Below are 15,074 nucleotides of genomic sequence, written 5' to 3' on the forward strand. Positions count from 1 at the left end.
CGTGAAGGTGGTGTATGTGTACACCCACACCCGTGTGAGATCAACAAGAGAGGTGAGAGATTATAAATTTTGTTTCCCAATTTAGGTAGCATGGTTTAAGGATATATGTTTATTGATGGATCTGCATCATGAAAATGATATATGTTTATGGATATACGTTTATTTTTCACGATGTATGTTTATGGATATATGTTTATTGGTGGGTCTGCATCATGAAAATGATATATGTTTATGGATATATGTTTATTGGTGGCTCAAATTTGTATATGTGGTATTTCTGTATATGTTTATGGATATGATTATGAAGTTTTGTTACAATGGATATGCTCATATTAAAATATATAGAATTGAAAATAAGGTTTTAAAATGTTGGACAAAATACACAATAGTTGTTTGTTTTATGACACAATTATTATAATCTCATGTAGATTACAGAATATAATGGCGTCAAATTGGAATCGAAATGCAAACTTCTAGTTTGCGGATGATTCTGATAATGACGAAATGCAAACTTCCAGTTCGTATCAGCATTTCTCACCATCCGTGAACCTAAATTTAATCCCAGAAATGTGTCATAATGAAGATGATAATCAGTTTGAGGGTGCAATTGCTAATAATGATGCGGAGTTGGTAGAACAACAGGAAATTGAGTTTGATTCTAGCGATGATGAGGAGGGTGATGGAAACGTGTGGGTCAATATTGAGACAACCACCGGGGATCAGGGGAGGTATCTAAATGTAGTTTATCAAGTACCCGAATTTGGCGATGTCAGCCAGTCAAATTATGCTGTCTGTCGAGATTGGGGTATGCACCACACTGATCAATTTGATACAGTGGCAGTGAATGAAGTATTTGAGAATAAGAAACAATTACTTCGAGCTGTGAATATGTGGCACATTCAGAATAACTATCAGTACAAGATGCAACGCTCAAATTCAGATGTAATACAGTTGAAATGTGTAAAAGAGCCTGTTTACAATTGGTATCTTAGAGCTATGAAAAAGGAAAAACTCAATGTATGGAAGATAACAGTAATTAGAGGGCAGCATACATGCACAAATGTTTCACTGCATCAGGGTCATCGACAGTTGGATTCAGAATATATCGTAGAGGAGGTGCTACCTATGGTAAGAGCAGATTTGAAAATAAATATAGCAGCTATTCAGGCCTTTGCTAGTTCTCAGTTACAGTACCCGGTTTCGTACAAGAAAGCATGGAAGGCCAAACAAAAGGTTATCGAGAAATTATTTGGGACATTTGAAGCTTCATACAATGTCCTCCCTAGATTGTTGCAAGCAATACAAGTTTCAAATCCAGGGTCGGTGGTTAATTTTAACTATAAGGACATTGTCAGCAATCGGGCTACGTTTGGTCGTGTATTCTGGGCATTTTGGCCTTCTATAGTCGGCTTTCAATCCTGTCATCCTTTGATAAGTATTGATAGCACACATTTGTATGGAAAATACAAAGGCAAATTGTTGATCGCGGTTGGGTATGATGCAGATAATGGCCTTTTCCCGTTGTGCTTTGCTATTGTAGACGAAGAAAGTGCTGATAATTGGGGATGGTTCATAGCATGCATTCGTTCTTATGTTACCGATCGAAGAGGCATTTGTGTGTTGTCTGATCGACACGCTGGTATTTTGGCAGCAATGCGTGATGGTTGGCCAGAACCATTTGCTTATCACAGGTATTGCTCGAGACATTTTGTGAGTAATTTCAACACCCATTTTAAAGATAAAGATTTGAAACAAGCGGTTGTCACAATGGCTAATGAAGAATCTAAGGAAAATTTTGACTTTTGGATGTCGCGTGTTAAGGATTTGAACATTGTTGCGTGGGAGTACCTAAATAGTGCCGGGAAAGAAAAGTGGAGTAAAGCATATGATGATGGCCACAGATACGGTAACATGACTACTAATATGTCTGAAATCTTCAATAGTGTTCTTAAAGGTGGGAGATTTTTGCCTATTACAGCACTGGTTCAGCTGACATTTTACAGGTGCAACAAATATTTTGTTAAGAGGAGGATTGAAGCAGAAGAATTTAGATTATGAGGGATTGATTTGCCACCGCAAGTTTTTGGACATATTAGTTGTGAGACTACGAAGTCTAAACGGGAACAAGTCCGAATGTTCAACCATAATCCTCCTACATTTCAGGTGAGTACGAGAAGACGTGGTGCGGAGGACAATCAAAGTTCCAATCATTCATACGTTGTATGTCTTGGACAACAACGTGAAGAACAATATTGTTCATGCAATATGTGGCTTCTTTATCACCTTCCATGTAGTCATCTTCTATCGTGTTGTTCAGCTAATAGAATCGATTGGAGTATATATATGGAGCCATATTTTACAATTGGGGCATATGAAAGCACATATGCCCCAGTTTTTAGTCCGATACCCGATGAGACATGTTGGCCTGATTATTTAGGACCGATGGTTGTCGTTGATGATGCACAACGAAGGAAAAGGGAAGGTCGTCCCAAGTCAACAAGGCTTACGAACGATATGGATGCACGGGAAGGTCGCACTACAAACGAGTGTAGCGTGTGTGGGCAACGAGGACATAACAAGAAATTTCACAAAAATTCGGGACAAAGTAAAGTATTTTTTTTTATGAATAAGTTTTTTTTTATATTTATAAATAATATAAAAATATCTTCATATTTTTAACATATTTATAAATGCAGGTTCAAGGAGCTGACGGATGGCGCGGACACGGGGTGGAGGATCATCGAGTCATGCTAGAGTACCCGGTGTCCGCATTACTAGGGAGTCTCGTCCTGGTCCAGACAATCAATCTGTTCTTCATATGCAGTCAAACCATCATTCGGAAGACATTTGGCGTGGACAGGTATATAACAATAAATACATTGAAACTTATGTTTAACTATCTATGTGCTTTTAAACCTAAAGTATATGTTCTAAACAGGATACAGGAGAACCAATCAGATTTAGGCAGCATATGTTCTGGCCATTGGATCCACGAGTTAGACCTTATGTTATCCAGGCAGGTTTCTATGGTATTACCCAAATAGGTAACATAAAACTTGATAATGGATTACTAACTGCACTTCTCAAGAGATGGAGACGTGAAACCCCTACATTTCACTTCCGTGTTGGAGAGATGACTATAACACTAGAGGATGTTGCAGTTTTATTGGGATTGAGGGTCGATGGACCAGCTGTCACTGGTAGCAGTATATATGAGTAGGATGATGTGATGATGCAATTATTTGGTAGAGTGGCGAATACTGAAGATAGGGATGGTGCATCTTTGTCGTTATCCTGGTTGGTGTTGAACTTTGGTGAACACAATCCTCCAGCGGAGGATGCTCCTGAGGTGGTGTTGCAACAGTATGCCAGGGCTTATATATTAGCCATGTTCGGGAGTATTCTATTCCCATCTACTACGGGGGATAGCATTCCACTCATTTTTCTACCACTTTTAGCTAACCTTCAGGAGACTAGCTCATATAGTTGGGGAAGAGCAGTACTTGCATGCTTATATCGCAATCTTTGCCGAGGATGTTTGAGTTCTACTCGTACAATAGGTGGTTGTAGCATATTACTTCAGGTAACATTAATTTATTGAAATTTAATTATGACAATAAAAAGCATTTTTTTTTTTAATATTATATAATTTTTTTTTTCAGTTATGGTCATGGGAGAGGTTGCATGTATGTCGACCACAAATGCATACTGGGGCACCACCTATATTTGGTCCAGACGAGCCACCCCGTCCACTTGGTGCCAGGTAATTTTTAAAAAAATATGTGTATAAAGTAGCTAACATTTTGTGAAATATTGTAGCTTAACATTTTGCTAATTCTTATTTTTGCATATTTGTAATTGGCGTGGACAACGTACATATAAAAGAAATCCAAAGCAAGTCCTCATATTTGCTAGAGATGAGCTGGATCAGCAAGAGCCTAACCAGGTACAGTGGATGCCTTATACACCAGGGAGATTGGCAGATGCACCAATAATATGTATTGATGGTAGCAGAATCTGGAGAGTTGTAGTGCCTTTGATTTGCTTTGAGATTGTGGAGTTTCAATTCCCAGATCGTGTTATGAGACAATTTGGTATATCACAGCATAAACCGACTCCAGTGGATACGAATGATACTTTACATAATCTAAATAGGAGAGGGCGGGATAATGTCGATTGGGTGGTCAAAAACGCTACATGGTTGGCATATTGGGATGATAGACTAGCTCATATCGCGCAGGAGCAATTCCCTCGCACGAGCATTGGCGAGTATATGCATTGGTATTACTCGATCACCCGACGGATTATTAGTGCTCCATCGACTGATAGGCCACAAACAAATTTGGATTATATGCAACGGGAGAGTCGGATACGACGAGTGGTAAGTACGTTGACATTTTCATATTTTATTTATGTAAGTTACATTATATTGTAATGTAATAAACATCAATGCATGCTGCTTTGGCATTAGAGGGAGCAAAAAAAGTTGTTTCTGCATTGCGTGATGCTCTTAATGACTCCACTGCTGCCATTGCAAATAATTGGTTAGGAAATTGTCGTGACATTCTAGACGAGGTTGGTGAGGGACATCGATTTGAAGAAGTTATAGGCTCTGATGTTCAAGCTACGCCCCAGCATGGTGGTAGATATCCTCTTGGTCAATCGCACAAACGTGGTCACATTTCCTGGGCAACTGACTTTACCATGCTTCCATCCCAATTGACGCAAGATGATGTTGGTCCATCCAGTACTCCTGCTGAATGGAGTAGGCACAGGACTATATGATTTCTCTAGTTTGCTTGAACCATATAACTATCTATGTGTTTATTTTTCATATGTCTTTATGATTGATAGTTCGTATTTGATGAAATATTTTGCTAGATATAGATTTCTGGATATGCATCTATATGTACTTTTGGCATGTTGGTTTTTTTTCCTTTTTTTTCCCTGTGTTTGTTGATCACGCCAACATGGTTGGCGTGACCGAAGAAAAATGGATGATCATGCCAACAACGTTGGCGTAATCATCATAAATATGATGATCACGCCAACAATGTTGGCGTGATCCAAAATATGTATTGGTCACTCCATTGGCAATGGAGTGATCGTCCAAAAATATACAAAGAACACGCCACTGACAGTGGCGTGTAGTGCTATTTTGGCAAATACTTTCATAAGGGTGTTATATTGAGACATATTATGTGTCAGAGTGTCATTTGGGTAAAAAACTCACCGATCCGAACATTTTTGATGGATCAATGTGTAACAGCATCCACATCAATTATATACATGAGTCTCTCAAAATAGAGAATAATTATAGAGAATTTGTCAAAAAAATAACTCTACATCAGATTCTCTAAACCTCCCTTATTATACCTATTATAAAGACGGACAATGCTAGAGACCCATAAAATTTGACCCCCAAAAGTTCCCCAAATCTATGTGGCATTAAAATAGTCATTGATTAAAAATACACATGTAGAGCCCACTTCACATCCAACACTTCGCATTAAATGGGGGTCTTTTGGGGTCACTTTTTGGGGGTCTCAAGCATTATTCTATAAAGACTTACTACAATGTCTAGGGAACCACTATAGCATTATGTGAATAAACAATAATATTTTCTTTCTCTCTAAGAATATGATAGATAATCTGATATAATGTTGGTGGCTAAAGAATTTGTAAAGTGTGGGGGAAAAGTGACATTTTGTGTGTAGTTTAGGAAATCTGTTAAGGAAAACTGATACAAGTGCTCTAAGTATGGATCATAGGTAGCTTAGTTTGTTCTTTTTATTTTATTTTGGGTGAAAATTATAAAAATCAAGGAAACTAATATAGCAACGATCAATGATTAATAAACTCAATAACATTCTATGAAAATTATTTGTGAAAAAATTTTCGATCCGAATCTGTTAAATCTTGTAATTTTTGGGTACTTGTGTGTGAATCCACTTTTGTTTAGTCCACTTTACTACTAACTTGTATGTGAGTTTTGGTCATTAACCCTAAATCATGTATAATGCATCAAAAATAACAAATGGGATCATAGAGCTTTGATGAATAATGTAGAAATTATTTTGGTGAATAATGTAGAAATTAACGAGATGTGATAAAGTTACTTTAATAAGTTGTTTAATGGTGGCCACGAATTAACGTTGAAAATCTTGATATATGTTGGAATCTTACCTCTCTATCTTGATCACTGAATCATGAGGAGTGCGCGGGAACAAGGGCGAAGCTACATGCAAGTGAGGGGGGTCCTCAAAAAATTTTAGTTAGTGTTAAGTATATTGTAATTTTAAAAAAACCCCCCTGAATTTTCAATTTAAACTCCCTCTTGCAAAAAATTATGCTCAAAATAGTTGAAACAACAACACATGTGACAAGTATTACTCATTCTATTTTATAAACTTTGTATTTTATAAACTTTGGATTTTTAGTGTTATTTTTCGTATTTTCAATGATATAATTAACATATAATCCCAAAAAAAATCCGGAGGCGCTGCCCCCGGACCCCCGTTTAGCTTTGTCGCCTCAACATAAAATCTAGTGTCCACTCCAACGACCCCCCTCTTAGTATGTCATGGCTTCGCCCCTGCGCGGGAAGCCATCCAATGACGAAAACAATTACCTTTTTTAGGAATGTTCATGCCGTGATTTAGTACTAGACTAGATTCAACAATCTTCACAGCACAAAAACCTCTCAAATGTCACCTAAGAATGGAGTAGAGAAGAGGGACAGCTCAAGAGGGTGGTATGAGAGAAGTCCTAGAAAGGAGTCTATTTTGAAGTGATTTTTTCTCTCTACAATCTCTTCTATTTATAGAGGGATGAGTAAGAATCACACTAGAAGTCCAATGGAGTGTTCTACTTTATCTAGTATATAATCTCCATCCTTTAATTGGATTAGACAACTACCCTTATACAAACTTGAATTCATATCTTAAGTTGGATATGATTCTATCTCTATCCCTATCCCTTCAATATATATTGGGGCTTTGTTCAGGATAGGGATCCATGGTACATAAGAAGTATTAGCGTCATTGACATGAAGGAAACCTTAAGGAGGATGAATGGGGCTAAAATCATGGGACCTAATAAAATTCCAATTGAAGTGTGAAACTACATAGGAGTGTAAGTATAGTATGGCTAACTAAGCTATTTTATCAAACTATTAAGAATTATAGGATGTCTGATGAATGGATGAGAAACAACTATATGGGTATCAAATTTATGAGCAACACATTTAACTTTGGGAAATGGTGGTGGAACGAATATTTGCAATTCAATGGTTTGAGAGGTGTGTCATATCACACTATATTTTTGTTTTTTCATTTTAACAGTTTGTCTTACTTTTTAGCCACCATTATATAGGAATTGTAGACTCTAGGAAATTGTGGAGCCCCATATTCGGCTGCCAATGTCTTGATCACTATTTTCCCCACATTGTTTGAAATGTGTCAATGGTATTACACAAATTGGATCCTTGAGATTGGAGAGAGGAATCTGATAAATGAGAGATGGCCCCAAATGGAATTTGGAAGCTTGGTCTAAATCAAATTATGCCATCAAACTAGGTTTGGTCATCAATTTCATCCGCTGATTTAATAGAATGAAAAGTATTTGAACTCCAGAGTCATGATTCATTTTTGATTTGTCATCTGGGTCTGCTTCATTTCAAGCAATGGTTAACAGTATTATTACCCTTCGATAGGAATATTGCTCTCCCCTTACCAATCAACTTGTGATTCTTTTCAGAATTCTTGCCATACATTTGTTGTCTACAGAGCTAAACCAATGTTTTAATACCGTCTCAAATGTCTTTGATTTGTTTCACATGATAGGAGCTAATGAGTTACTTGGCCTGAACAATCTCACATGCATCTCCTCTAGAGACCCTCCGATCAGGCAGAGATGTTCTTGTTCCTGTAAATTGTTCTTGCACAGGCCAGTTCTTCCAGGCAACTGTCAGTTACATTGTTTCCGAAAGCACGCCACACTCGGATATTGCTTGTGGAGTTCTCGAAGGATTGCTCAAATCACTCACGCTTATTCAGCAAAACCCTCCCAAAGTAGATGTCATCGACGTGGGCTCAAAGCTTAATGTGCCATTGAGGTGTGCTCGTCCGGACAATGTCACTAGTAGAAATTCACATACCATGCATTTTGTGGAAGGAGATGAACCAGTTATATTGAGCTTGAGCAAGAAGTTTGGCATCAATCCTGATGATTTGTGGGCAGTTAATCATGTGGAATCTCGTACTACAATTTATCCAAGAACAACCATCTTGGTTCCCTTGAAAGCTAGCAGAACCAGTAATTGATTTTAAGTATCCCAAATTCTTCACCTCCAGTTCCTGGTTTTCTTCCCACAGTTACTGTCGAAAAAGCCAGTAACAAAAAATTAAGGATTCTATACATTGCAGGATCATTTGTTGTAGCAGTGATTGCTTGTGTCCGGCCTGCATGTGAAAACTATAAACAAATGGAAGGGTGTGAGAAGTTACAGCCTCTGAATGGTAGAAGCCCCCCACTTTCATGCTCAACCCCGAGAATTGAAGCTCCCTGCTATCTGGTCGAACCTCCACAAATTATTTTCTGTCTCCTGATCTTCTTCATGGTATTAAGTACTCTTTGCGCAATTACAGTATGGATGACATCAAGAGAGCAACTAGAGATTTCAGCGACGAAAAAAGAATCGGCGGCGAAGCTTATAAGGGATCGATCGATAACCTTCAAGTGATGATCAAGGAACTGAGATTTGAAGACACTCGCCACATTATCGACGTGCACTCAAAAGATCAACGTACCACATCAATATTTTGAATTTGCATGGTGTTTGCCATGGAGAGAGTGATTTTTCAAGGTCATATTATATACCTTGTGTTCGAACTTCCTAGCAATGGATGTTTAAAGAAACTCTCAGTGGGCCATCCAATACTGGGCCCGTAAACCCAAGTTAATGGTAGACACTAGACGCCAGGTTAGGCCCATAAACCTTCCCATAAAAGGCTGGCCCACGCCATGTCCTATGGACTACTACACAACAGATTTATAAAACTTTTTTCTCCGAATCAATCCATTTTATTATTTGAGAAGAATTCTTCGAATGAATTTATTATTTAATATGAATCTGGAATAAATTTCGTACAAATATGATAACAAGCAATGTGATCGACACCAATAGAAAAATAGAGATATAGATACATAAAAAAAAACGCTATATATATTCCGCTCGTTTTCAATTTTCACTTGGCCTATAAAGCTGCACTGGACGCTTGTTTATGGGTTGTAGTGGTCTTGCATTTGAATCTGACTCCTGAAGAAAGGTTTTAACATTCACACAAAAACATAATTAATTAACTAAACATGCACCCGATTAATAAATTAATTACGTAACGTTATGAATCAATCGCAAGCAAACTTACATCGTGGATCGCCACACGTAACAATCTCACTTGTTCTCTAGTAACAGTCCTCACCTACCACAAGAAAAATGAATTAAGATTAATTAATATGTGATTAGATTTGATGATCAGGACGTATTGGGTACGTACGGACGTACCTTTCTAACCATGGTCCAGATAACATTTTCAGTACAAGGAGGAACAGTGAGAGATCCAATGTATCTGTAATACTTTCTGCTCCCAAGTTTTATGTCTCTTGGGTTAACCACACCTATTACTTCCTCGTGTTCTTCGTTATCGGTAACCACTGATAAATGATCGATGATCTATACACACACACACACATATATATATATACACCACAGGCAAGACATCAGATCAAGAAAAAGGAGTGTATAGATATATATGTAGCTATAGGTAGGGTTAGAGAAGAACTAATTAATTTATACGTACAGATGACAAGAAAGTATCTGGCCTTCCGATTGTGTACATGATGCCAATTACAGCAACCTTGCCTTCTGGGCTCTCGTGAACCAGGTGAGCTTCTAAGTCAAAACTACACGTACAAATATACATATATAGATGAAATTAATTAAGATTGATTCCCATATATATATACATATACGTGTATGTATGTTTTTGTGGGATTAAGTACCTCTTGCCATTGATGGTATGTTCAGATGGTGAATGCCAGTGGCACTGTTGGAGTACATATTCAGTTCCATTTATTTCAAGAGTTCCTGCACCATCTACCCATTTCAACTGCACCCACAAATAATGATTCAAACAAATTGAGTTAAAAAAATAATAATGGGAGAATTTAATAAAAGAAATATATCAATTACTGACTAATTATTTAATTAAAAAAATGAATCACTAAAGTATTACTAATTTCACCTTCTTCATTTTTAAAACAATTAATTAAGCAACACTTTCAGGTGACCTACTTAATTACGTACTGAAAATTACATCCCACTCCCACCTAACAGACACATTTGCCTTGCGTATACCTAGTAGATTAAACACAGTGATAATATATATTAATATATATAAGATTATGACATGAAAAAGTCTATGAGATAATATTAGATTAGATTAGATTAATATTGTGCTTTGACTAGTGCAACTAAAATAATATTTTCTACATTGAAATCATAAAAAAATGTTGAAGATAGTACTGCAAAACTTGTAGGTAAGGTATGCAATATCTTGTTTGGTTTATCTCTTCTTCTTCTTCCTTGAAAACTTGCACGACTCTCAAATGCCATTGCCTTGAAAAAGTTGCATATCCATAACCTATCACTACAGCACATTTGGAGGGGAGGAAACTCTCTAGCAGATTTGCTTGCCAAAGAAGGGATCAGAATAACTTCAGATTTCATTCTCTGGTTATGACTTACTGTCATATATAGTAAGCTGATATATACATGCATGTACTTACTTTGTATAAGGTCATCCATATCGATGCCCTTTTGTATTTTCTTCTTCTATCAATATATTTGGCTGTTTATCAAAAAAGAAGAAGAAGGCAATTACCATTATATCATGGCCTCTGTTTCTTATGGTAGCATTGGAAGGCTTGTAGTCTCTGTGGATTCTCCCTAAATGAGGAACAACTTCAACTCTCTCATTCAATAGATCTATTGGTGATTGCATGGATCCGTGATTGCATGCGCTCCATTCGGGTTTAATTTCCCCCCATCGATGAGGTCCAATCTCTCCATGATGATTATAATCAAACTCTCTCTCATTTTCTGCACATATATCATACCAACAAAGACATAAAAATAATAAATCTCAATAATATATATCATGCAGTTTCATAGCTAAAGAACTAATATATTTTGTGTCTGTATACATATACATATACATATATATGTGTGTATATATGGCATGGAAAAAGCAGGCTTACCAACTTCTTGAGGTGTGGCTGGAAGTGAACAATATTGGAGAAGAAGAAGAACAATGAAGAGGCTGCAAAAGAAGAGCTTCATTGTTGCCACAACTAGCTTTAATTTCCGCACTTCTTTTTTGAAAAGGCTATTATGTTATATTACTGTGTAGGATCGAGATGTGTAGAGCAATAAAGGTGGGTTGAGTAATGAGTGGTATATATATTGATTTCAAGCAAATGTGAATATGGAAAAATGAACTACTAAAGCATGTGTGGCAAAGACAAGACTTTCTTGGTTTCTTCTTGGGTTTTGTCCATTTTACCTTTGCAGAATTCCTTTGACCTTTTCGAAGGCTCAAGTCTTAACTCTTAAGAGAAGTTTATTCCAATTTTATTTTATTTTTACTTTGTTTCTGATATTCCCAAAATACCCCCACTAATGGGAGAAGGTCACGTGGCAGAATAAGTTCCAGTGAGGACAATACGGGTGACGTACCGAAGGGTACACTTCGGTTCTCGACCGAAGTGTATACTTCTGCACTATCAGACCGAAGACCATACTTCGATAACCGTACTACAGAAGCATGTACGCACGAAGTCCAACTGATGAAGAGTCCTCATAGGACGTCAATTCTAGACAGAGTCCTACTCCCCTTTGGAGAGGGATACAGATACAATTTACCATCCGAGAAACCCTCTGGAAAACCAATGAGGGAGAGTCCGACTCCTACTACAACTCAAACACTTCAAACTCGTATAAAAGGGGAACCTCTGCCCTCAGGTAAGGAATCTAACTCCTGCACTCTAAAATACTTACTGAGCAAGAGACAACGCTCGAAGCAACGAGCCATCCTCCCAAGTTTAGTACCGTACTGACTTGAGCGTCGGAGAGGTCCCCCCGAGTACACCCTCGGGGCCCTACCGAAGCTTACGTTCGCTTCTTGTGCAGGAAGGAAGGAAGAGATCACGTACCAGCAAAGGAGAAATTAGTTATACCAGCTCAGTCTGACTTGGCTGATTTGTCTGATAGGGTAGACCTGTTTTAGACATCATCAGTTTGGCGCCGTCTGTGGGAAGGAAGTACACTTCCCTAAAGAAACTCACAATGGTCAGATTGAGAAAGAATGTCGCTTCTACTTCAGAAACAAGCCGTCGAGTTAATGACCCTAATGCTCCCGACCGGGGGCAGGGTGAACACCCCCATCATGAGGAGGTAGAACACCAGGAGGATGTTGCTGACCGAACCAACCAGCATAACCAGGACGCTGGACCGTCCCAAGTACCTTGCACTCAGGAACAATTCCAACAACTTTCCCAGCAGGTGCAAATGTTGACTGAACTAATCATGAACCAACAGACACAAGTGAACCAAGAAATCCCGCACAATGAGGAGGTGCGAAGTTCACACTCAGGTAGGTCTAGAGAACCAAGCCGAAGGGTGAATCCCGATGGTACCATTGGAGAAAGTACTAGAAGGGGAACTACCTACAATGAAGATGTCGGTCGACACCTAGATGAGATGAACAAGAAGATTGCAGCACTACAAGGAGTGTCCCCAATGGAGGGAGTGTGGGACAGTACGTTGACCCCTTTAGCTCCTGAAATACTTGAAGCTGAAATGCCGCGTCACCTTATTGTTCCAAAGCTGGAGAAGTATGATGGGTTAACTGACCCCTGTGATCATATCCAGGGTTTCAAATCAATGATGGAGTGTCGGGGGGCAAATGCCCTGATAATGTGTAAGATATTCCCATCAACCCTTTTTGGACCAGCAAGAACTTGGTTCAATCGATTACCGAGACACAGTGTGACTAGTTTTGGAGACTTGTCCGAGAAACTTGCGCTTCACTTCTCCGCCGCACGAAGGACGGCAAAGACTAGTTTGGATTTGATGAATCTTGACCATGAGCATGGAGAATCACTTCGATCATTTCTTGCAAGGTTCAATAGAGCATGCTTGGAAATCCCACATGTCCAGGTAGAAGTAGCTATTTCGGCCCTGGTAAGGACAGTAAGGGATGAAGCGTATGTACGCTCATTAACGAAAAAACGCCCGAAGACTATGGGAGAACTCTACGCTAGGGGAGATAAGTTCATGCAGTCAGAGGACATGATGAAAATTTCTCAGTTCTCTTCTTCCTCGGCCCCTGCCAAAAAAGGCTCGAGCGCCCTGGGAAAGACGGAGAAAGACTTACCCCCTCCAAGCAAGAAGCAAGGAAGAGTAGAAGGAAAGAATGACAAAAAGAAGGATGATCAATCTAGTAGGAAGACTGACCAGGGTCCAGTCCCTCGGTATAGTTCCTATACTCCTCTTAATAATTCATTGCATAATATCCTTCTTGAAATAAGTAACAGGGATATACTGAAGTGGCCTAAGAAAATGAGGGCCCCGGCAGAAAAGCGTACTTCAGATAAGTATTGCCTGTTCCATAGGGATCATGGTCATGACACTGAAGAATGTAGGCATCTCAAGGATGAGATTGAAGGCCTCATAAGGCGAGGCTACCTGAAGCAGTTCACTTCAGATAGAGAAGAAAAGAGAAGAAGAACCGATGGTGATGATAGGGATAACGACCGAAGGAGACAAAGAAGAAGGGATAGGTCTCCTCGTCACCAAAGGGGGACTGCTGGGACAATCGGAGTTATTGTAGGAGGTCTGGCCGCAGGAGGAGAAAGCTCCTCAGCTAGAAGGGCTTATGCTCGAATAAATGAAGTAAGTAAGGAAAGAAAGAAGCCGAGAAGGGATGAAGAAAAAATTATTTTCTCAGAAAAAGATGCTGAAGGTATCCAGGATCCACATGATGATGCCCTAGTGATAGAAGCAGTCATCGCAAATTTCACAGTGAAAAAGGTTCTGGTGGATAATGGAAGTGCAGCAGATATCTTGTTCTATCACGCCTTCAAAGAGATGAAGATCTCAGAAGAAAAATTGAAGAACTTTTCGGTTCCTTTATATGGGTTCGCAGGCGAATCCATAGTTCCCAAGGGAGTCATATCCTTACCTGTTACTCTGGGAACCTATCCAAGGACGGTTATGCATATGATCGATCTTCTTGTAGTAGATGTTCAATCCCCCTACAATGCCATCATTGGCAGACCATTGCTGCACAAGGTTCGGGCGGTGGTCTCTACTTACCACCTCAAAATGAAGTTTCCAACTTCTAATGGGGTAGGAGAAGTGAGTGGGGATCAGAAGTTAGCTCGAATGATGTACTATACGGACTTGAAGGACAAGAAGAAGACCTTCATATCAGTTGGAAGCTTAGATGTTCGGGAAGAAGAGAAGATACTGAAGCCAACACCGGTTGAAGCACTTCTTCCAATAACTGTGGAGAAAGGAACTGAAAAGAAGTTATTTCTAGGGTCTCTTTTAAATAAAAAGTTAGCTGAGGAGGTAACCAAGCTCCTCCTCTCTAACATAAAGAACTTTGCATGGAGTGCGCATGAGATGCCAGGAATTAGTAGGGAAGTCATCTCCCACAGTTTGAGCATCATACCGGGGACTAAACCGGTCAAACAGAAAAAGCGTAACTTCGCCCTAGAGAGACAAGCTGCTATCAAGGAAGAAGTGGGGAAGTTACTTGAAGCCGGTTTCATCCGAGAGGTGCGGTATCCAGATTGGTTGGCCAATGTGGTCATGGTAAAGAAGGCAAATGGAAAGTGGCGTATGTGCGTTGACTTCACGGATCTAAACAAAGCTTGTCCTAAGGACTGCTATCCTCTTCCTAAGATTGATCAATTAGTGGATGCAACTTCAGGCCACGAACTCCTTA

At 39.1% G+C, this 15,074-nt stretch overlaps 3 protein-coding genes across 3 annotated transcripts; 2 read left to right on the plus strand and 1 right to left on the minus strand.

Moving 5' to 3' along the window:
• Window positions 1-504: 504 nt before the first annotated feature.
• Window positions 505-2,058, plus strand: LOC120010800. Its single transcript, XM_038861665.1, has one exon. It carries the CDS (start codon window positions 505-507, stop codon window positions 2,056-2,058), a length of 1,554 nt encoding a protein of 517 aa, XP_038717593.1.
• A 1,174-nt stretch (window positions 2,059-3,232) lies between these two features.
• On the plus strand, window positions 3,233-4,785 carry LOC120010807 (serine/threonine-protein phosphatase 7 long form homolog). Its single transcript, XM_038861679.1, has 4 exons — window positions 3,233-3,583; window positions 3,663-3,763; window positions 3,886-4,385; window positions 4,472-4,785. The coding sequence occupies exons 1-4, from the start codon at window positions 3,233-3,235 to the stop codon at window positions 4,783-4,785; spliced, it is 1,266 nt and encodes a 421-aa protein (XP_038717607.1).
• Window positions 4,786-9,101: 4,316 nt separating this feature from the next.
• On the minus strand, window positions 9,102-11,467 carry LOC119981681 (alpha carbonic anhydrase 7-like). The gene is made up of 7 exons (XM_038824774.1): window positions 11,320-11,467; window positions 10,944-11,161; window positions 10,063-10,169; window positions 9,861-9,963; window positions 9,566-9,733; window positions 9,429-9,482; window positions 9,102-9,319 (listed from the first exon to the last, which is right to left on the minus strand). Exons 1-7 carry the CDS (start codon window positions 11,399-11,401, stop codon window positions 9,242-9,244), a joined length of 810 nt encoding a protein of 269 aa, XP_038680702.1. The 5' UTR covers window positions 11,402-11,467; the 3' UTR covers window positions 9,102-9,241.
• Window positions 11,468-15,074: the final 3,607 nt, after the last annotated feature.

This window comes from Tripterygium wilfordii, chromosome 2 (genome assembly GCF_013401445.1).
Source record: "Tripterygium wilfordii isolate XIE 37 chromosome 2, ASM1340144v1, whole genome shotgun sequence".
Lineage (NCBI taxonomy): Eukaryota > Viridiplantae > Streptophyta > Magnoliopsida > Celastrales > Celastraceae > Tripterygium > Tripterygium wilfordii.